This window comes from Ambystoma mexicanum, chromosome 2q (genome assembly GCF_040938575.1).
Source record: "Ambystoma mexicanum isolate Mex_15411 chromosome 2q, UKY_AmexF1_1, whole genome shotgun sequence".
In the NCBI taxonomy this organism is placed as follows: domain Eukaryota; kingdom Metazoa; phylum Chordata; class Amphibia; order Caudata; family Ambystomatidae; genus Ambystoma; species Ambystoma mexicanum.
Genome location: NC_090924.1, coordinates 1376316659 through 1376339300, shown reverse-complemented (window position 1 = coordinate 1376339300; position 22642 = coordinate 1376316659). Strand labels below are relative to the sequence as shown.

The 22642-nt window shown below is 45.3% G+C and overlaps 1 protein-coding gene across 1 annotated transcript in view; it reads left to right on the top strand.

Moving 5' to 3' along the window:
• Positions 1-22642, top strand: part of LOC138570183 (ubiquitin-conjugating enzyme E2 E2) — a 1314846-nt gene that overhangs the window by 201845 nt on the left and 1090359 nt on the right. Inside the window, exon 2 of the mRNA XM_069648864.1 lies at positions 2262-2463. Within this exon, the coding sequence (XP_069504965.1) occupies positions 2276-2463 (188 nt within the window). The 5' untranslated portion in view covers positions 2262-2275. The remainder of the gene's footprint in view (positions 1-2261; positions 2464-22642) is intronic.

The window sequence follows — 22642 nt, the reverse complement described above, 5'->3', positions numbered from 1 at the left end:
CGAGCCCTTGAACTGCGACTGGCTGCACCACTGACTGTTATCACGCTGCAGTCACTAAAGCCCTCCAAGACACCTAGACCAGCATTCCAGATCCGCCAACCAGCACAGAGACGCAGATTCTTGACCCAGAGCTGGTGAGTAGGCCAGCCTGCAGCCGTCCGTCCTGCCTCGCTTGCCAAACTGCCTGCTGCCTGATACCTGCAGCTGTTTCCCATCTTGAACTCTGTTGCAGGAGCTGCAAAGTGCCCTGGAACTGACTCAACGCTGTCGAGCATCAAGATCATCTCAAGCACCAGGTACATTGTGGTTCTGTCCCTCTGCTCCTTCTCCGAAGGCCCCTAGTGACATGTACGGCCCCTTGTGCCCTTGTTGCTGAAACCAAATAACCTTGAACAGTTACACTGATTGCTTTAGTGACTACGCTCCTGTCAGTATCCAGAGTGCATCCCTTTCCTTTGTGAAACTGTCTGTCTTTGTGTTCCTTTACAGGGTGGGTTGTATTTTGTAGTGTGCTATAACTGTCTGTTTTAATAATAATAAAATACATATTTGTATGCAACCTTGATTGGACAGTCCCTTTTATCATTGGGTAATAATTGTATTTTCACTGTCTTGCAACTAACCAATATTCCACGATCTTTGCAGATATAAGCCTGCTGTTCCGTCCACATTACCAAAAGTGTACAAGGAAGTTTATAATTTACTTGTGTTTCCAATCTGTTTGGATCCCTTCTGGTGTACTAGAGCTGTGGGGCTGATTGAAGGTTTACTAACTGATATTCATCCCTGGACCACTAGTGCCCCGGAAGTTGATTAGTCATACTGTTAATGTACAGGCTGAAAACCGCTGTTCTTCTAAACACGGGATACATAATTGAGTTCAAAGCTATTCCCTGTCCACAGCATCAGATGTAAATGGAAAGTCTTGAAAGCCTGCTTATAGAAGTATGTTCGTGCCAGGGAGGGATTTGTGGATAATGTTCTGTAAAGCCATGGGTCCATAAACAGGCAAAATCCACTTTGTATGGAGCTGTGTTCCTAATGCCTCTCCTTACAGGTCTCGCAAATTCTTAAAAACCTTACTGGAGCTGCAGGGGAGTAACTTATACTTGACCTATCCCTGTGATCATGGTTGACAGTGTTTACAAGTGCTTTCTGTAAAATAGTTCATATTGCCATGAGCACACTTCATATACGGTGCAGTGCTGCCACCCACAGGCCAGGCATTCACTGAGAAACTTTGCTGCAAAGTTTGTTTGCCTTAAATGTGAAATAAGTCTCAAACATTCCCATACTGTCAGCAAGTACTATGCAAATGTTTTTCGCTCTTCCTAGAATCTCCTCGCCAATGGAAGTGAGATAGTAGATTTTGTGAGTCATGCCTGGGCTCCCTGTACCCTTGAATATTGTCTTCAACGGTCTCGGCATTGTTTTCAAAACCTAGCCCCACAAAACCCCCATACCTTCATGACAAACAGAAAACCATCACCCACACAAACACCAGGCACGCAAGCTAGCATTTCCTGCATATTCCACTCTGCAAACTAACATGCACACAAAAGCGAGCATTTACCCACTGGACACCCAGGGCATGGAACCCCCTATTGCACCCTCTGGCACCACTTTGAGAAAGAGCCTGAAAACATATCAGTTTCCCCATACATAAGCCTGCCCCTCCATCTCTCCTGCTACCACTTTCTATCCTAAAAACATTGTGTAACGTTTGTGTCACTTCCCACCTTTTTAACCTTTGAAACTTGTTGGGTGGTTCAAAACCTTCTAGGTAGAGCCAGCGCTGAACAGAAGTTCTAATTAAAAATGGAGTAATGCAGGGGTGGGTTAATTGCAGAAATAACAGCTCAACCCGGTGCTGCCTCATGGAGTCACACAGTCTGGCCTCATGGCATCTGTCCACACTCTGTGCAGCTCAGTGACAGCGGCCGATAGCAGCAGGAACTCTTATTGCTCTAAATATGCCAGCATTTATGGGGTGCAGCAGCAAACACATCGCTATACACAACATCAAATTACATAAGCGTGCGTATTAATGAGCATATATTTTTCACTTTCGGGCTTCAGGTGACATCATAGGCCACTCAAACTTCGATCTTTGAAAATATTCCATTTGTTGATATGCAGCCCTCCTCATTTTTATGTTTTTAGTCGTCCTTCATTGAGGTTGTTATGATCTGGTGATCCTAAAACGACTTTTGGCAGCAACCCACTAAATCCTGCTTCTCTTCTTCCCTCTCCTGATGCAGCCACGCAGCCCAGGATGTCCACCGAAGGGCAGAGAGTGGACGACAGCCCTGGCACCAGCGGTGGGAGCTCGGACGGCGACCAGCGCGATGGCGTCCAGCCGGAGCAGGAACGGGAGCGGGAACGGGAGCAGGCGGCACCCAAGAAAAAGGAGGGCAAAATCTCCAGCAAGACAGCTGCCAAGCTGTCCACAAGTGCGAAGAGGTGAGTTCTCTCCACAGACCCCCCACAACTCGCGTTCAGTTCCGCCGAGTCCCAGGGCAGAGCCGGAGTGGTTACCCGTTCGCAACGCAAGCCGTCAAGTGCACCGGAATCTATGAAAGTCACCTTGCATTTATGGGTGAGCGTGTGCTCCGGGATCTAAACGGTGGCTGCTGTGGGTCAACTCAAAACTGAACAAAAGCAGTAAGGGACATATGAGAGGCGTGCGTTTCAGAACGTCTGCCCATCTAACGAGCAAGAGCTTTCAAATTAAAAGTTAAATGACAATGTTCTTCGATGGGGATGGCACAATGTTCTGATGCTTCTACATGTCATTAGACATATGGCTTTGAGTTTTCTACATTTATATTGTTTAAGACTGTTGAATATTAATTTTAATTTTGTCACTCTGCGTTAATTCCATTACATATATATTTCATTATCAATGTATTGCAAAGTTATAGCCCCTTGAAGCTGCCTTTTTGGTAACATATACCTGTCAAAAGAAACGATATGCAGTGGTTTTGCATTTCTACATCTAGCAGAATCTGACATGCAGTAGACTAGTTGAACCCCAATCGTTTTTCATGTGAAAAGTAGAGCTACATTTCCATGTCTTTAATTCCACCCATAGCATCTGAATCGGCTCTTTCTCGCCTGTTGTTGTATCACGTTTTATCACAGACCAGTGTGCATGTTGGTTGAAGGCCACCAGCAGTTTGGTTTATTGCTTATGTTAAGGTGGCCTCAAAATTCCTAATAAGCCCAGAGGGATCAGAATCAGTCCAAATAAGACTCAATGGTGAAGTAGACCAAGTGCACAGCAAAACCCAGCTTTATTCACATCAAGACAAAGCCGGGCCAGCATACAAGCATTGAAATCTCGTCACTCTGAACGTGTTAAGCCGAAACAATAGCTTAAGCACTACAACCACGTCATTAATGACGTCATAACATGATATCAGTTCACAAAGCCAACAGGGATAGGTTAGTGGGTTTGTCTACTTACAGATTCCATAGGGGTTAAACTTTTCATTGGGTTATAAGTATCTGATAGCTCCACCTGGAATTATCTCTGTATGGATAAAGGTTACAATGCATCACTTCTACGACAAGTGGCTGGTTGGCAAACTACATCATGGGTGGCGTGACAACAAGGATTCTGATAGGTTGGGTCTCTGCTAACCAACCTTGGACACTTGACAGGTCGTCAAGATATGAGCCAGCCACTTAGTAGGGGGCGAGAGGCTCATGGACTGTTCATTTTCCAATTTGAAAAGTTACCATCCCTCATTCTTAGGCCATGAGACCGGGCAATCCCCTGGTACCTGGTCTTGTGTAGCTCATAGTGTCTGTGCGCTTTTAGAGGGTATGGCAGGTGTCCTATCTGTGTTTGCTTCTAATGAATGGACAGTGTTCTGTGTTTGGGTCACGTGCTATGAGACCGTGTATGAAATTGAATTACCTCCTATTTATTGAGATTTTAGTTGATATTAATGGCTGTGTTGTATTTTCTGTTGGCACTGGGGACAGTTCAGTTATGCTTCATAAGGTGTTTTAACTTACTGCTCTACTGCACCTCAGCATCAAAGGTTGGTTGTGCCCTTCTGAAACTTGAATGTGGGAGTATAATGCTTGTATCTTGAGAATTGCTATCTCGTGCCTTTGTTACGCCGTTCCAATACTCCCTTATTTCACTCTAACTTTGGCACTAGTTGCCAAACACTGACATCAGCACAGATGTGTATTTCTTTGAATTCAGCCTTTTGAGTGTTCCTGAGGCTTTGAGGCCTGTGCTCATTCAGATACGTGCTGCGGCTTCCATTTTTAGTACAATGGCTGCTTCACTACTCTTGCTTCTGTGTTAGCAAGTTATAACAGTGTGTTCATGTTGCATTCACCTTATACATCGGTCATGTTAGTGTTCTTCAGGTCTGTGGATGCTATGTTACTATTGTTCATGTCGGCATGCATATATTAGCTGTTGTACGTGTTCATGTGGATTGCATATTTGCATTGTGTCTGGTGCATGCTTTTCTACTGTTATAACGTTAGTTTGAAAGCTTCAGTTCACATTGTTCCCAAACCCTGCTGCACCTGTGGGAGATGAGGGTGAAACGGCTGTCTCAGTGAGTAACGTTACTCAGCTTTGCAGTATTGGTGCAGGGGGAGGGGCAGAAACTATGGATGACATATTCATCTGCCTTCCAGCACTAATTAATTCTGGTGTGTCCTCGTTGGAGTTGGTAGCGCATAATATTAACATGATCTGAAATTCTCATGTACTTGTGACGGTTTAGGTATTGGAGTCTAAGGGCGCTGCTACGCTGCTCTGCTGTTCAGTTTCTCTGTTCAGATAATGGAAGGCTTCAGGGCTTGATAAAGAATGAACATCCTGTGGAAAGCTGGTGGCGTGAGTCCTTTCTGGCAAAACATTAACTAACGCAGCGTCCTAAAGTTCTGGCCATGTTCCAAGGGCTTTTGATCTTTTGCAAGACCATAACTTGGGCCATAACTTGGGGGAACTGTCATTATATCAAGTGATAATGACATCTTCTGAGATCTATAAAGTCATTAGCACCTAATGGTAGTAGTAGAACTTTTGCTGGTGAAGTAAAGATTTCACTTTAATCATGATGAAAGTAAATGGACAAATTGAGTAACTTAATTTAATATGGTTTTGTGGTGTTTAACAAGGTTGTATTCATAACATAGTTAAACAAGAGTGGGCTTATGTGGGTGTGTTTATCTAGAAGAAAGTGACAGCATATTCCCATGTTTATACTTTCTCTCGGGCGAGTTAATGCAGCAGAAAACAAAGGTGCTCCCCGAAAGTGCCTTTTTGAAAGGAAACTTGCCTGGACTTTGCATTGCGGTTTCCCTGCCCTTTGCAAGTCATAAGCCTGTGGCCACAGGACTTTCATCGAGATATCAGCAAGACAGATATTTGAACAGAATGACCCAGGCAAATTGTTTTCTCCTTTATTTTTTGCTTTTCAATATCACGAATCATAGTTCCCTCATTATAGGAAAGTTGTGGAATGTGTATTCTTATGCTGCTGTATGTAATGCTTTTCAGTCTCCTCGAGCGGTGGTGATGCTTGTTAAATATCTTGATCACCCCTTTCTCAGCCGGCCAAGCTCGCCCAACAGAAGAGCTTCATGGCCTCATCCTTCCTCGTGACTGAGCCAAAAGGGAAACTCGTGGCTGCCAGGGTTTGTGGAAGGAGATCCCCAAAGTTTAGCTAAACAAATCCTATGTCTAAAGGTCCTAAGCAATTGCGTTTTAGCACAAAGCAGTGCCTGCTAACGTTCAAATAGGTGCCCATTCGTGTTATGCAGAATTTCCAACCATGTGCTAATCCTGTGCAGAATTGCCCACCATGTGCTAATCCTATGCAGAATTGCCCACCATGTGCGAATTCTTTGCAGAATTGCCCACCATGTGCGAATCCTATGCAGGCAGAATTGAGCGCCATGTGCTAATCCTATGCAGAATTGCCCACCATGTGCTAATCCTATGCAGAATTGCCCACCATGTGCGAATTCTTTGCAGACTTGCCCACCATCTACGAATCCTATGCAGGCAGAATTGAGCGCCATGTGCTAATCCTATGCAGAATTGCCCACCATGTGCTAATCTTATGCAGAATTGCCCAACATGTGCGACTTCTATGCAGGTAGAATTGAGTGCCATATGCTAATCCTATGCAGAATTTACCACCATGTGATAATCTTACGCAGATTTGCCACCCATATGCTAGTTTTATGCAGAATTGACCATGCCCTAATTCTATGCAGAATTGACCACCATGAGATAATCTGATACAGAATTAACCACCATGTGCTACTCCTACGCAGAATTGACTACCATGTGCTACTCCTACGCAGAATTGACCACCATGTGCTAGATTTATGTGGAATTGCCAACCGTGTGGTACTGCGAGTAATTCCACCTGGCATGCAAGAGCTGGCACTGGACTTGCACATAATTGTAGTGGCACTGAATGCATCCTTTTCATGTATACTCTGACCTATACTTGGATAGTGGTTTCAGGAGCAGAAGCATGGGCCCTCAGGGAGTGTAGGCAGATGGCAATATCTGACCTATACTCGGATAGTGGTTTCAGGAGCAGAAGCATGGGCCCTCAGGGAGTGTAGGCAGATGGCAATATCTGACCTATACTTGGATAGTGGTTTCAGGAGCAGAAGCATGGGCCCTCAGGGAGTGTGGGCAGATGGCACTATCTGACCTATACTTGGATAGTGGTTTCAGGAGCAGAAGCATGGGCCCTCAGGGAGTGTAGGCAGATGGCAATACCTGACCTATACTTGGATAGTGGTTTCAGGAGAAGAAGCATGGGCCCTCAGGGAGTGTAGGCAGATGGCAATACCTGACCTATACTTGGCTAGTGGTTTCAGGAGCAGAAGCATGGGCCCTCAGGGAGTGTAGGCAGGTGTCCTCCCTCGCGCATAGCTGTTTTTTCTTACCTTTGAGGTGAGTTCTCTGATCACATCTTACATTTCGACGAGATCCGCAAAGATTATGTTCTGGTCGCGGATATTGGCTTCTTCCGAAACGCTCTTCATCCTTCCAGTCTCCCCGCATGATGATGATGAAACGTTGACTTGCAGTTACTGTTTCATTTTAGTTTTTTAGAATAGTTGTGGATAACATGAGCTGCTGTTTGCTATTCAATGGGGAATATGCGCAAAGGGTGCACAGGCTAATCCTTCTGTGCTCTAGCTCTGTATTGGTGCAGTTTGTAATTTCCTACAGTGACGCCGGGGAACCCTTGCGCCTCTGTCTTCCTCCTAGTCCCTCTCCCTCGTTGAGCGCTGAAATGCACATTTCTGTAAGGTTGACTATTAGAGAATGTGCGCGGCAGCTGTTGGGGTGATACAAAATGCTGCAGGCATATAGCAAACCTTTGGCGAGATAATCTGCTGAGATGAACGTCTTGCCATCGCTGAGATGAAGCCGCAGATAGTGTTTGCCCAATAACAGCGTTAACATGTTCTAGAAAAGGAGAAAAGCTTCTGCGCCAACACAAGATTAAGTAACATCCCGGGAGGATAGCTCAGTGGCAAAGTGCTCGCCTTGGAAGCGAGGGGACACGAAGCAACACAGGTTTGATCCCCGGGTCCCCGCTTAGAAACCTCTGGGATTTTAAGGACGTTATAAATATGCAAGTAAGACAAAAAAAATAATTCTGTAACAGAGCCTGGATGCCCCCGGGCTGTGTGAGCACTTTAAAAATGCAAATAAATAAAACATAGCGGGTTTGCAGCATATTCCTCAGGGAGAAGATTGTAAAGCTTTTTTTGTGATTTGTTAGATTTGCGGTTTATTATTCAAACAAAAATAAAGATAATCCTCCTTAAAGGCTCTATTGTTGAAACATAATCATAGTCCTCAATATTCAAACAAAATGATAGTCCTTCTTAAAGACTTCCTCATTTCCTCGAGCCCAATGATTGCTTCCTAATATGCCAAGAAATGGAAGGTTCTCTACACGTTTCACACCACTTGCTTTGTGTGACTCATCGGGAGGGGGCGGAAGAAATGATCACGTTCTAGTGACTAAATAGTTTACATAGTGGTTCAAGCCAGACAGATTGTCTTTAGATCTAAAAATAGAATGCCAACTCACCCACAATGATCCCTGATGTACGCATACTTAAAGAGGGGATACCTTTTAATAAGAAAGGTGACCCTTTGAGGATAAATGCTATGTATCCGGCCACGTGGAGGTTATAGCCTAGAGCAGAAAAACATTTTTTTTTTAAATGTCAAAAATATTCTTTACTTTAAATACGTTGGACTGAATAGAATAGTTCAGCCTTGAAAATGCGACCCTAGAATGCTAATCCACGCAGATTCGGCCGCCTGTATATGTTGATGCGTGTGACGCCATCGCGCATGAACGTAATTACATCACCTCATTAGTGCACGTGGCGGCCATAAGGCTGATGGAGTAACAGGCCGTTCAATGTAGGATCTGACATTTGGCATCTGTGTCACGGGGATCACCCCACGCCTTATTTTGACAAATGTGGGAGAGGTCATATTTGTTTTCCTTAGAACATTTTGTTAAGAGAACCCACATTTCAATATACATTTTGATTTTCGATTTAAATGAGTAAGTATTGGCATTCTGTGCCACCAAGTTCAGCATTTAAGAAAGTTGTGTGAAAGGCACGGTTGTTTATTTTTTTCATTGTATGATGTGAATGCCGCCTTGTATACAACTTCTCTGTGTGCCTTACTGTATGATTCTGACAGTGTTTTACCACGAGCCTAATTGCAGAGAGAAAATCACTCTCATTGTTTAAAATCTGTTTTCTTTCAGGCTCAGGTGCTTTTACACTGTGTTGGGACTACATTTCCCAAGCGCCCTAGGACAACATATCTAAATTCCTCTGGCACTCCTGCGCTAGCGATTCTAAGTCAAGCCGGTCATCGACGGGATCAGCGGTCGTGCGTTTACTCCCTACAGGGAACGGCTCAGAGCCCTGTCACTACATTTGCATATTTCATAGCACCTGTTTCCAGGTTAATAATGGGTCTCTTCCCCAAAAGAATCAGTGTCTTTAGTGTCACTACGTGCCAGCCGCCTTGCCCTCATTAATAAGCTTAAAACAACCAAACCTGATGCCCCGAATTCCCTTCTTGCACTGACGGACAATCCTAAAGGGCCCTTTTCAAACCACGCCAGCCGCCCTCTGCTAAACCCTGCCAAGGTCGTAGCAATACAATCAACAACCCCTATATCCATTACTTCTACTGATGCTCCTCTAATCATCTAGTCATCAATTAGAAAAAAGGTCTCTGATCCGCTGCTTTCCCCTCAAGTCAAACTGGGATTGACTGCCCCTGACTCACAATTGCTCCCATGCCCTAGTCTAAGACATACACAGGAAATACCAGATTCCTCCCTACCGGATGTAAGACCATCTTGAAAATGGCTCCCCTCAACAGTATATTCCTTAATAATCATGTCTGAGATAGTCATGACTTGATTGTTGACAATGACCTAGATCAGCTATGTCGCACAGAGACCTGGTCTCGGATACCTGTGGCCCAATGATTGTTGTAAACCCCACAGGGACTGCAATATCAATCTGTAAAAATCGCGACCTAGGCCACGGTGGCGGAGTGGCCTTCATTGCCAAAACTGAACTGAGCCTCTTCTCCTCTTCCTGCTTTTGTCAAGGTTGCAAGATTTTCTTAGTTAAAATGAATCCAACTCATCACTGCTGTATCATCTTTGTTTTAATCTACCGGCCCTGATCAACCCGTGCCCGACTTTAATGAAGAAATCACTCACATCCTCAACAACCTTGTTGGGCCAAATCAGGCGTGAAAACAATCTAGACGAAGATGCAATTGAGGTGGAAGTAGCATTAGCCAACATCCACTTCCAGGTTCAAAACAAGGAACCCACCACAGGGCATAACAACATTCGGGACTGGGTAGTAACTAATAACCTCAATACTATCCTAGATTGAACAAGACCATGTACATTGTCAGATCATCGTATTGAGTTTCAGGTCCTTTCTGCATACCCACCTCCTAAACCACCAAACCCTCCGAAGACTGAATCGGTCGTAATTTTAAAAAGCTGCGCCCACCAAGTTCTCCAAGATATCATGGCAGTTCTGCCGATCACTTGGTGTCTTTTGTTCCTCCAGCAAACTTATAAAGAGGCTGGACGAGCTTGCCCCTCTCAGACCAAAACTTGTAAGAGACAATATCAGACACCAAAAAATGGTTTACTCCAGAATTGGGGGACATAAAAAGACAGAAGCTCAAACTCGAATCTAAATGGCTGAAACACCAAACAGAGGAAAATAAAATGGTTTGGAAAAATGTTGATAAATGATGCAAATAAAAGATTATGGACGCCAAAAAGAATTTCATTAACACCCTGATCGATAAATCTTCTTATTGAACTGGTAAGCTTTTTGAGATTGTAAAATCACTAGAAAAACTAAAGGCGCTCCATGCCACCTTTCAGCCCACTGACCAAGATTATAGGAACATTCAGGCGGCCTTTGAGGCAAAAACCAACAATGCAAGGGACAAAATTAAAAACTCCCCAAGCTCCAACACGCTGACCAGGGACCATGAGACTTTGGAGGTTATATCTCACGGACATCCCAACTCCTCCCTTACTCCGATCACCATAACTGATATGCAAAAAATGCTATCATCTATGCGTCCTGCCCCAGAAAACATCCTCCCAACGAAGCAAATTCTTAAACATGACGATTTATTCACCCCATTTTGGACCAGATTTGTGAATGCTTCTTTTAGAGACAGTTTGGTGCCAGACTCCATCAAGGCAGTCACCGTCCCCCCTTTCCTTAAAAAGTCAAACCTTGATCCAAAAGTAACAAACAATTTTAGATTGATTCCGAATTGTAACTTCTTTCTTAAAATCTTAGACAAACTTGCCCGCTCCCAGTTTCAATGTTATGTTGCATTAAATGGTATTCTTCATAATAGACAATCAGGATTTAGACCATCTTATAATACTGAGACAGCTCTCGCTGACTTAGTCTCATGTGTTGAAAATCATGGACAAGGGGAAAGTCTGAGTGCTAGTCTTTTTAGATCTAGCTGCGGCCGTCGGTTTGGTGGACCACGAACGCCTATTGCATTCCTTATCCCACCTTGGACATTGCCTGAAAGAGGCCGTTGAGTGGTTCCATTCCTTTCTTTCAAATCGTGAGTCGAGAATTCAGTGGGGCTCTGACTCTTCACAATCAGCTCTAATTTCATGTGGGGTCCCGCAGGGAGCATGTCCGTCGCCCATTATGTTCAATCAGTATATCGCGTCACTGTGCTCACTTTTGGAGAACCTAGGGGTGTTATTTACAAACTTCGCCGACGACACCTAGCTGATTCTGGAAATTGGTGGCAATTACACCTCTGATTCTGCTATCTTAACTAATGTATATGAACAGATTGAATCATGGATGTCCAAAAACTGTCTTTGCCTGAATGGTAGTAAAACTGAGCTGCTTACCATTAGATCCCGGCAGGCCCTGGCCAAACAGAGCACAAAGTATAAAAGTTTCAACATTGGTAATGGCAACATCCAAGTACAAAATAAAGTAAAAACCGTAGGCGTTCAGTTCGAGGGCTCACTTGATGCCGACGCATATATCAGCCAGAAAACTCAAAACTGCAAATATCTTTGCCTGCTTAAAAATATTCATCCCTACATCACAGAAAATAACTTTGCCACTAGAGTGATTGATCGAGCAACTGTATTGTCAGGGCTCGACTATTGTAACTCATTACTGATCAGAGCCTCTGAATCCAAGAATGAGGCTGTATGCGTAGTTAAAAAGATTCCAAGAAGGATTAATATTTCAGAGCACAAGCGGGATCTTCATTGGCTTCTGGAAAAAGAACGCCTATGTTTCAAGTATGCACTCTGACTCACTGATGCATCTTTGGGACAGCTCCATCGTACCTCATGGCATGGATATCTGTGTACAGCCCCGCCAGAGCATTACGCTCTTCCAATCAGATGCAGGTGTCCTGCCCGGCTTTCCAATGAGCTAATGGCCCAGTTAGATCATATCCAGTAAAAGCGGATAACCTCTGGAACTCATTACCTTCCGCCCTTAGACTCCAGGCAAGCTGGATGTATTTTCGCAAGAATCTCAAAACCCACCTCTTTAAGAAATTAGATAAAACCCTGCCATGAACTTCCTCCACTAGATCTGACTGTCCTGTGCTTCTTTGTTTGTACCTGACGTGTAACTGTTGCGCCCTGATGCCTGCGGGCTTTCGGCGCAGTATACAAATAAAAAATAATAAAAAAGCGTATAGATTCATGAGGTGAAAAGTGATCTGATAGCCAGGCGTAAAGGTCTCTCGCTACCTGGCACGATTGCCAGTGCGCCACATACCCACGTTACACCATTCCATTCACACCAACCAGTCCGTCATTTCGAGAGGTGAGGGTAGATTTGTGGTCTCATAAATAGCCTGTTTGTACATGTCTAACGTGCCTTGTTGAAATATTGTCTTTGGTTGGTTGTTGTTTTGGCTGTTTCAATCATGATGGACTGTGATGGACAGATTCCTTAGACAAGCAGCCATCCACTGTTATGTTGGTGAGTGTGGGTGGCCTTTGGTTCTTCCCTGTGCAAGGTTTTCCAGGTACCCCATCGATTCTTCACACAATCCTGGGAATGGCCAACACGCTCTTCTACATGCCTGGTGCAGTTTGACTAAACAGCCTAACTATTTCTGATGAGCCCTTTCACATGTACTGGCCTTCGAGGTTCTGAAGTGGGTGAAGTTAAGGACTCTGCGAAATTGGGCAGTTGCCGTTTAGCAAATGTAGTGAGGTTTTGGGAAATAAAAAAATATTAAGTGCTATGGCGATACAAAATTGGGGTTCATCCTTTTAAAGTTACACAGAATTCATTACACGGTGTGGAACAGAAATATTAGATAACAGCTATGTATTTTTTTTTTAGAAACGTTTAAAATGTTTTTAAATGAAACACATGGGAGGCATTTATATGAACTGACATAAAATTACCCCAAAAAATTGCCATGTGTGAAAAGTTTTAAATGATTTAGGTTCACGTTTAGATAACGTGCAAGTATCTACATATATAGCACATGTAGACATTTCTACTTATCCTTACAAGGGTGGAAGTCCTGTAGGGACCATTCTCTGTGTATCTAGCATAAGGGAGCTCGCGCATGATTGGAGATGTAAATCCATTCAGACATGGAGTAGGGCCTTCTCACTTGGTGACGTCTGGCATGGGAGATACCATGACGTGAACTTGCATGGGGTTTGCCATATTTCCGTCCAACGGACGGAAATATGTCTCTATCAAACTATCTTGAAAATACCTGGATCAAAATGCATTCACAAGCAGCGTGCATCTCTCCAGGGAGTTTGAGGGATTAAAGAGATTTGCAAACCTGCTCTGCAGGTTTGCAAAAGAGGGACCTAGGCTTTCACCCTGCAACATAACACTAAGTCGAAAAGCGTCTAAAAGCATGGTAGCGCCCACTGCAGGGCATTCCAAGCGCACTGTGGAAGCGCTAAAGCATCTTTCACAAGTACCTTTCACATGCATGATCTTCTGGAAGATATTTACAAAGCAGTATCCTAGGCAACCTTGCATGAGCTTTGAAACATTAGTCTTTAATTCGAGTTCAGGACTGGGCTCTCAATTTAGTCAATTTGTGTCTTTGAAACATTATTCTTTAATTCAAGTTCAGGAGTAGGCTCTCAATTTAGTCAATTTTTGTTGAACAACCTTTTTGGGTAAACCTGGCTCATTTTTCCAACTGCCGCCTCCGGCATACTACATTACTGTTTTTTAGTCTCAAATCTACAGAGGGAAGGGGATGGTACGTAAGAGTAGGAACGAATCAATCACCATAGTGATTACTGTGCTCTTAGCCCATTGGCCTTTTACCTTCATGCGTTCCTCCCTCAATCCCAGCTCATAAATCTCCCATCTTTCTTTAAAGCCTAGCAAAGGACTGGCAGGCATGGACTGGAGGGATGTGTGTGCATGGGCGTTCCTTATGAGTGCTCCTTGGTATTTGTAGGCATCCTCTGCTTACTACAGTGCACCACTCCGGTCCCTCTTGTCGGGAAAAACATCCCAAACGTTTGGAGGAAAGGAGACTATGGAGTAGGAGTACAGCAGTCAGAACTGCAAGTATTTCATTGCCAGAGAGGAGCTCTATTTTCTGACTTCTCCCTGTGATTTTCACACTTAGGAAAGACTTTAGTGGTGTCTTTCTGATAGCAGTACAACAGGCCCCACGTTCGGTCTGCAGATGTCATTCGTGGAACAATCGCTCTGATGCACTGTGTCCCCTGCACCAAAGTAAGGGACGAATTGGAATGTAGTGCCATGAAAAATGTTTGACATGTGAGGGATTGCTGAATTATGATATGATATGATAGGTTATTTATAACACGCTTAATACCCAGAGGTTTCTAGGTGCGGACCCAGGGATCGAACCTATGGTGCTCCATGTCGTCTTGCTTCCAAGGCAAGCATGTTGCTCCTGAGCTATCCTCCCGAGACTAATTAAGAAATAGTGGTAACAAATATGATTTATGTATTGCACCCTCTGTTAAGCCATTTGTTTTCTTATACCCTGACTCATTGGTTTCTAAAATGTGTATACACCTTTGCCCCCTTATAGTAAAAGAATGTTGGTGGGCCCCTCCAAATGCCGGAACTACTCACATGTTCTATCAGAAGCAGTGGCTGTCGGCCCTTTGGAAAGTGCCACTCCCCCTGCCTTTTCCCGCCTCCTCCCGGTGCCAGCCCACAATTCTAAAAGGGGGGAAAAAAATATAGAGAACACATTGTTTGATTTTTGCATTGAGTTATATTGAAGTTTTGGGCAGAAAGAATGAATGAATAAAATTGATGGAAGAATCCTAACATGGAATGGATTTTTTTTTTTGTTCAGTTTTTTTTAATGTTTAATGCAGCTTTTAAAATAGATTTTACTTGCTTTCATGCAAAATCAAAAAGCTTAACCTTGTCTGTTGGGTCACTCGGTTACACATTACATATTTTATACATATACTTTAAGTCCTTGCCATCTTAGCCCCCCACCAGACACTTCTTAGGCCCAGCGCTCTATATTGTTTGGTGACTTAAGATCCCACCTTGATTTCTTATCCCCCTTGAAGCACACGCGTTTTATAGTACTTTAAACAACAGGTTTTACTGTCTCTCAGTTGGCCCTGCCAGGATTTCCACTGCTACTGTCTTGGGTGAATGATAATTCCCTCTTGGTGGGTAAAAGATGGCATGCATGAGGAGAGCTGAAATTCATGCCTGAGGGGGAATGACTTCTTTGCTAGACTATTAGCTTGCAAGTTGACATTATTACAGCTGCCTGTGGGGTTAACACAGATTTCAGCAGCGAGTGTGTCTCTTTTAGCCAGACCCTCTAGGATATTGCTTCATGAAATTGACATTTTTGCGGCACAAAAAAAGCAAATTTTGCAGTACAAAACTTTACTTATTGAAGCATTTTTGCGGCACATTTTTTAATGACTGAAGGATTTAGGTTTTGCATATTGCAATATGTGCGGCTACAAGAGAGCCAGGTTGTCATTATTTTAGCACCTTTTGGATGAATTTAATAGCAAGAGTCCTAGATGTCCCTGGCATGATAGAACAGTTTTTTGCTCTACATTTTTTTGTTTAATGCACTTGCCTATTTAATATTAACTTTATTGATCATTATCAGTGGTTATTGTGAAGATGTCTCTTCTATGTTCGCTAATCCCCCAAACATCCACACCCGTCTCCCACCAGCACTGCTCACACTCACCAATTCCTCATCACAGCTTACAGTCCCAAATCACTCACTCATGTGCATACTCGCATGCTCTATCACATTGCCAAGTCACAACTTGCACTCCCCCAGTCTCTGCCACACTCCAATCCATACTCCCAACTCACCCCTTATATGATAAGTCATTTATAATGCACCTGTACACAAGTGTTTCTAGGCTTGACAAAACATGGGGGTGGCAGACAGAGGTGGGACAAAACAAACAATCTTACTAAGCCTTGTGTCATACAGTTCATGCAAGTGCAACAACGCAGAGTACAGAGGGGAGGAGTGCAGTTTGGGCAGCATTGCTCTGAGTTAGTGTAGCCAGGTCAGCGTGGCTCTGGGTAACTGCAAGGAGGAAAGGGACTGTCAGGTTACTGTTTCAAGTGCATGTTAGGCCCGGAGGCAGTGCAGGGGGAGACTGGTCATGAAGGAGCCTCGCACCCAGTGAGACTCTGAGGGTAGCCATGCAACCAGTCAGCGTAGCACACAAGTAGGTCATCAGGGGAGAAAGAGAGCACGAGATGTGAGGCGTAAAGGAAGGTCTTGAGAAGCTTCACATGGTCTGGCTCAAGTTTGAGAGGGGAAGGGAGGTCATTCCAGAGGGAGGCCCTGCAGAGGAGAGAGATCTACCCCCCGCTCTCTGCCTGGAGAAGCGTCTGACCCTCAGAGTTAGAAGTGGCTGAGCGAAGGGCTCAAGAAGGAAGGTGTTTTAGAAGAGAGAGTTGGATGTAGTGTGGGCCCGGCCCCGGAAAGCCTCGTGGACAATTCAGAGGGTCTTGAACTTGATCCTTGCAGCCACCGGGAGCCAGTGGAGGAATTCCAGGGCTGCAGAGATACGTTCCTGGGCTTGAGGCCAAGGACAAGTCTCGCTGTCCTGTTCTGAATCAGTTGCAGAGAGCAGAGTAGCGGAAGGCAGATGGAGAAAGAGGTTGCTCTAAGAGTCCAGTCTAGAGAGAACCAGGACTCTGGAGACCGTGGGCATCTGGGGGAAAGTGGGAAAAGGAAGAATATCCCTGAGGAGGTGCAGCTGGTAATGGGCTTTCTTGGATAGGTCTGTGATGTGAGGAGAGAAGGAGAGAATGGAGTTGAAGATGACACCAAGGTTTTTGCCTCATTGGAAGGCGAAGGAAGAGGGAAAGTGGGAGCATGGGTCCCAATGAGAAGGATCTCAGTCTTAGCGGCATTAAGGCAAAGATTGTTGGATGTGTACCAATCCTGAATCGCGGTTAGACAGGAATGTGCAAGAGAGGAGAGGAGGCTGAGGGGAGCCTGAAGGAGAGCTGTCATCCGTATAACAATGAAAGTTAGAGAAGAAGTTAGAGAAGAAGACAGAGATCAGGTGGGACAAAGGGGTCAAGTAGACATTGAAGAGCCAGGGTGAGAGGCTCGAGCCACACCACATGTGGAGAGAGAGGTGGTGGAGAGAAAGGACCCACGTTGGACCTGGTATGGCCCATCCATGGGGAAGGAGGTCAACCACTCCAGGGCCTGATCTCTGATGCCCGGGTTTTCAGTCGATTGATCAGGATGGTGTGATTGACCATGTCAAAAGCAGAGGAAAGGTCAAGGACAGAAGGAAGGCTTGAATCGCGATTAGAGAGAGGATCTTCACGGGTGTTCAGGAGAGCAGTTTCCATGCCTCTGGCTGCTCAGAAGCCAGACTGATGGTCATGTAGACAACCAACGCATTCAATTTTCAGTGGCAAAAGAGTGATGCCAGAAATCGGCCAAGGCTGGTATGAGGGTGTCAATGTGGTCCTTGAAGGTTCTGGAGGAGCAGGAGAGAACCTGTTCAGACGACACTTTCGTGGATCGGGCTTGTCTAGAAACCTCATCGGGTGTGGTCGGAGAGTAGGCAGAGAAAGGAGGAGGAGAGGGAGAGGTGGTCAGAGGGGAGCTGAGGGAGGGAGGGGGGGAGAGGGAGAGGAGAGAGTGGACAGGATGTCCTGAGTTTTAGTGATGAAGTGAGAGGCTAGAGCTGTACAGAGGGTCTGGGAGGGGACAGGAGAGGTGGAGACTGCAGAAGAATTGGCCAGCTCCTTGAAGATTTTAAAGAGTATGTCCATGCATTTTGGGGCTGCAGAGACCTTACGCTCCCCAATTCCTCCCACAGTCCTACATTTTGTCTTGTTACTTCTGCATCTTGCCTCCTTTCTCCCATTCTGTCGCACACTTCCCTCATCCTTTCTTACAATCTGCCTCTTTCCGGCCAGCTGCTTCCTCTGCTTTCTGGGCCACTACTTCCCCTATAGCCTGCACTACCTCCGTGTTCTGGCCCACTGCTCCACCTCTGGCCTACTGCTTTCCCCTCTGCTTTCTTGCCCATCACTCCCTACCTATTCTGCCCAACAATCCCGCCCCCCCCACCCCACATTGAAACTATTATAATTCTAATCGAGCAGAGGATATGCTGCTTTTAGATAACCCATTTTTGGAACTGAGCAGGTCTTCTTATTCTCAAAGGAGACCTGCGCATTTCCAGGGCGGTGAGCTGTAGCGCAAATGATGCGCTGGCCCGGTGCCTTGAGTGCATTAGTGTCGGAAGTGCTCTCCCGACAATGACAGGCCTATCACTGTAAAATGCAATAAAAAAATAATCGTTTCCACCCAGTTTGTGGAACGGAAATGCAAGTGAAACATCAGTGCTACACACATCTGCTGTCACACTTAAAAAGAAAGTTGCATGATGCGGTCAGGAAAGACCCTGTCGTGCAGTGCGCACCCCCTGCGGCTATTTATTTATTTTTTACATGTATTAAGCGCACAAGTTGGCCCTGGGGCATCGTGGCACTGTTACAGCAAGCTTACTTGGTTACATGAAGCACAAGAAAAAACACGTGAAAAAACAGAGGCACACAGCGTCTGAGGTTCGTGGTTACAGTGGACCTGTGTCAGAGCGGGGTTAGCAAGGTATCATTGGCATGGTTAGAATCAGGGTTATAGGTTACAGTGAACCAGTTACAAGACAGTAGTTTGAGTTATTCACAGAAATAAATGTTGGGCAGGGTTTGAGGTTGTTTTGTTGAAGAGCTTAGTTTTGAGTGCCTTGAGGAAGGAAGGGGTGGGAGGTCCCATTCCTTAGGGCGGTGGGTGGGGCATTCCATTGTTTAGGTGCTCGGGATATGAAGCTAGAGCCTGCCACTTTGGTTCTTTTGTAGGTCGGGGCATTCAGCTGGTTTGCGTGCTGCGAATGCTTAGGTCTGGAGCATGTGGCACAAACTATTTTTCCTGATAGATGGGGAGAGGCTGTGAGTGCGAGGCATTTGTGAGTAATGGCCAAGGTCTTGCATATTATGCTATTCAAAGCAGAGACATAGGGTTACCTGCACATTTAAAAAAACATCCTGTTTGTAAATTCGGGATGCACTTTTTAATGCGCAGAAATGTCACCTGATTTGTGCAAAGATTTGCCCACTTAAAGCACTGTGTATGCAGTGTCTAGATTTTCAACATCTTCATATTAATGCACCTGTTTGTATTTAACCCAGTAGGGTTCCATATGTTAATATCCCTGCAAAAATATCAGCATACAAAAATATTGCCTTATATTTGCGGCGATATTAAGCTATGGAACCTGCGGGGGGGACACCCCGCAAACCCCATACTTTTTTAAAGGGAGCGGGGGAGACCCATTTAGCCCATAAATTGTCCCCAGGAATAATATCGCCTATGGCCTTATCCCACGACCATTTATATGGCAATATTATTGGTGGGGATAATATTACCTGATACCCCCAGTAGGCGGTGTGATATTCTATTCATTTTATTGACTGGAGGCTCGTGGAATGGATGCCACTAGCCAGTGAAATACATTCAGTGCTAAGCCGTCTGGTGGTGGGTGAGTATATGATGAGTGGGGAAAAAGAGAAGGCGATTCTCCGATTTATTACAGCAGTTGGTCACGGTAACTTCGTTTACTGAGGTTCGGTTAGTTACACCAATATGTCATACCAATGAGGCATAACATTTCCACCCGCCTGCTGGCAACCGGAGAGCGGAAATTGACCATGTGTGAGCTGTAAAACGGAGGCACGTGGTCTGAACTGGCAGCTTCCCCAGATTTCAAGTATCACAGAACAGGAAAGAGCGCACAGCTATTTTTGTTCACTCGCAACGGGTTATACATCTGTACATACACCGACATATCAGATCTATTGAAAACGCCCCATTTTGTTGGAACACTCAGTGGAATTGTCTGTGGCGCTGTAACCTGCGGAACGACCATGAAGATTTCATCCTGCTGAGACTTGTAGTGCTGGATATTCAGTGTTAGTTTGCTCTGAGCAAGGGAATGTTCCTGTGACGAATCAACTTCCGGGGCACCAGTGGTCCAGGGGTGAACATCGGTTTCTAAACCATCAATCTGCCCCACACCTCTAGTACACCAGAAGAGTTCCGAACAGATTGGAATAACAAGCAACTTGTCCAATTTTGGTAACGTGGACGGAATGGCCAGCTGGTCTCCGAAAGGTCGTATGTCGTTGGTTAGTTGCAACACAGCGGAAATACAATTATTACCCAATGATGAAAGGTACTGTCCAGTCAAGGTTGCATCAGAAATATCGAATTTACTTATATCACAACAGCCTGTTCTAGCAACACTACGAGATATAACCCACCCTGTAGTGGAATGCAGAGTACAGAGAGTTTCAAAGAAGGAAAAGGGATGCACTCTGGATACTGACAGGAGGACAGTCAGTATGGTTAATAACCATAACAGTTTAAGGTTTCTTGGCTTCAGCACAGGGAGCAATGGGTCTTAAAATGACTATAGGGGCATTTTGGGAAGGCCCAGGGGGACAGAACCTCAATGTACCTTGTGCTGTAGGTGTTCTTGGTGCTCAACAGGGTCGAGTCGGCTTCAGGGCGCTTTGCAGGCTTCTGTGGAGTTTGAGAAGGGAGTCCGCTACGGGTTCAGAGGCAAGACATGGTGAGCAAAGCTGGACGAATGGCTGCAGGTTGGTCTTCACGGCAGCTCAGGGTCAGGCATCATTGCCTCAGTGCTGGTCTGCAGTTCTGAAGCACCTGGTCGTGACGTCTATTATGTCTTTAAGCAATGGCGGCTTGACCACGGTCAGCGTTGCCGTCGGTTGCAGATGGAGGAATTCGATTGGCTTGAAATTGTCCTTTAAGGCAGACGTTGGTAGATGCTCGTCAAGGCACTTCTCCCAGCTTCTTCAGCTGTGGAGTGTGTTGTAGGCAGCTGCCTTGTCCTTGGTTGTAGGTTCAGAGACCTTCTGCCACTTCCTATCCAGGAAGCTTGCTGCAGAGCCTAGCAGGGCACGCTGTGTGCTGGCTGGGTACCAGTTCTGCAGTGGCTGGAGCATCCTCTTGAGTTCTATATCTCCCTCTGTTCCCTGGGAGATGTTTAGGGGAGGGGGGATCTTGCTTCCCTCTTTGGATAGTCTGGCCTTCCTTTACTGGCGGAAGATGTAAGGCAGTCTGTACCTTCAGCCAGGGTACAAGGCTGAGTTCTACTTTGTTACTTCAAATTAAGTCTTCATCATGATCTGCCAAAAGAGGGGCTCCAGCCCTCTTTTAAAGCCAAGTGGCCCACAGTGATTGGTGTAGGCTAAGCCTACCTTAATGTACCAATCCTGGGGTTCCTACCGACAATCTCCTATGCGTGAAGTCATAACCAGAGTGCTCTGCAACATATAGGTAAAGGAGTAAAAGCAGGAACAAGGTGTACCCCAGAACTAAAATGGCAGAAACTTTCTCTCAACAGAAAGCTCTGGCCACACTCCCTTGTAACACTAAACCCCACCTATCTTCCTGTCTGTTGTGTTTAAAGCGTCTCTGGTTAATGGTCCTCTTTTTTGGTCCCTGTTAAAGCGGTATGTTTCCCTTGCAGCTCCGACGAGACCATACTCTTGTCTCCTGCAAACCACATTCTCATAGCTTATGAATATGGCCCCCCTAGCAGTTGACCTACTGTAAACAGCAGTCCTAGACATGACGACTGTGTCATTAATACTGAGGGCATGAGCTGGCTTCAGGTTGACAGTAACATATGAAAGGTTGTTGGGTTTCCTGTCTCCTTTGTTAACCTCTGCAGCCAAGCCCCATGTGGGCATGTTTGGAGTACCGTCTATTAGTATTATAATCGCTTCCACCGGCGGCACGGCCTAACAAAAGAGCTGGGCAAATCCATGGAGCCTTTGTTAGTTAATCAGGCTGGCCATAGCAGGGGCAAGCTTGCCCCCCCTCCCCCCCCCTTCCTCGATTATGTAGTGGACTCCTGGCTGTCACATTACAACTAAATATGAACAGGTGGACTGTGCTTGTAGCCTATGCCCACCTAGAGTGCACAGGTTTAGGGATTTGTCGTGGTGTGAGAATAGGAAATTGTCTGTGGATTAGCCCTGAGGTTGGTCTACCATCATTCCATTTAATTAAAAATGTCAAAAAAACCAGGCGAGCGCACGTCCAACATGTGGATGGTAGAATTCCTAACATGTAGATTTTGATCAACCCATCTCTACGTCTGCCTTCTCACTGCCCCACGCCTAGAACACAGAAGGCATTGGTAAGTCTTGGCACATCTTCCAGCAAACTTCAGCATGGGGTCTGAATTGGATTCAAATGCTCATGAATATTCTCCTTCGTCAGACAGGGAATCCTCGGTAAAAAAGAAAACAGACTTGCTTTAAAACTCAAAAACCTGACTTTCTTGCACTAACCAATCATGGTAGACTGGGTCATACTGCACCCATCCAATGACGACCGTCTCCCTAAATCCTGCCCCCATCAGCCATCTTCAGATTTATATTGCATGCTTCAGTGCTGGGAGTCCTCTCTAGTTGATCT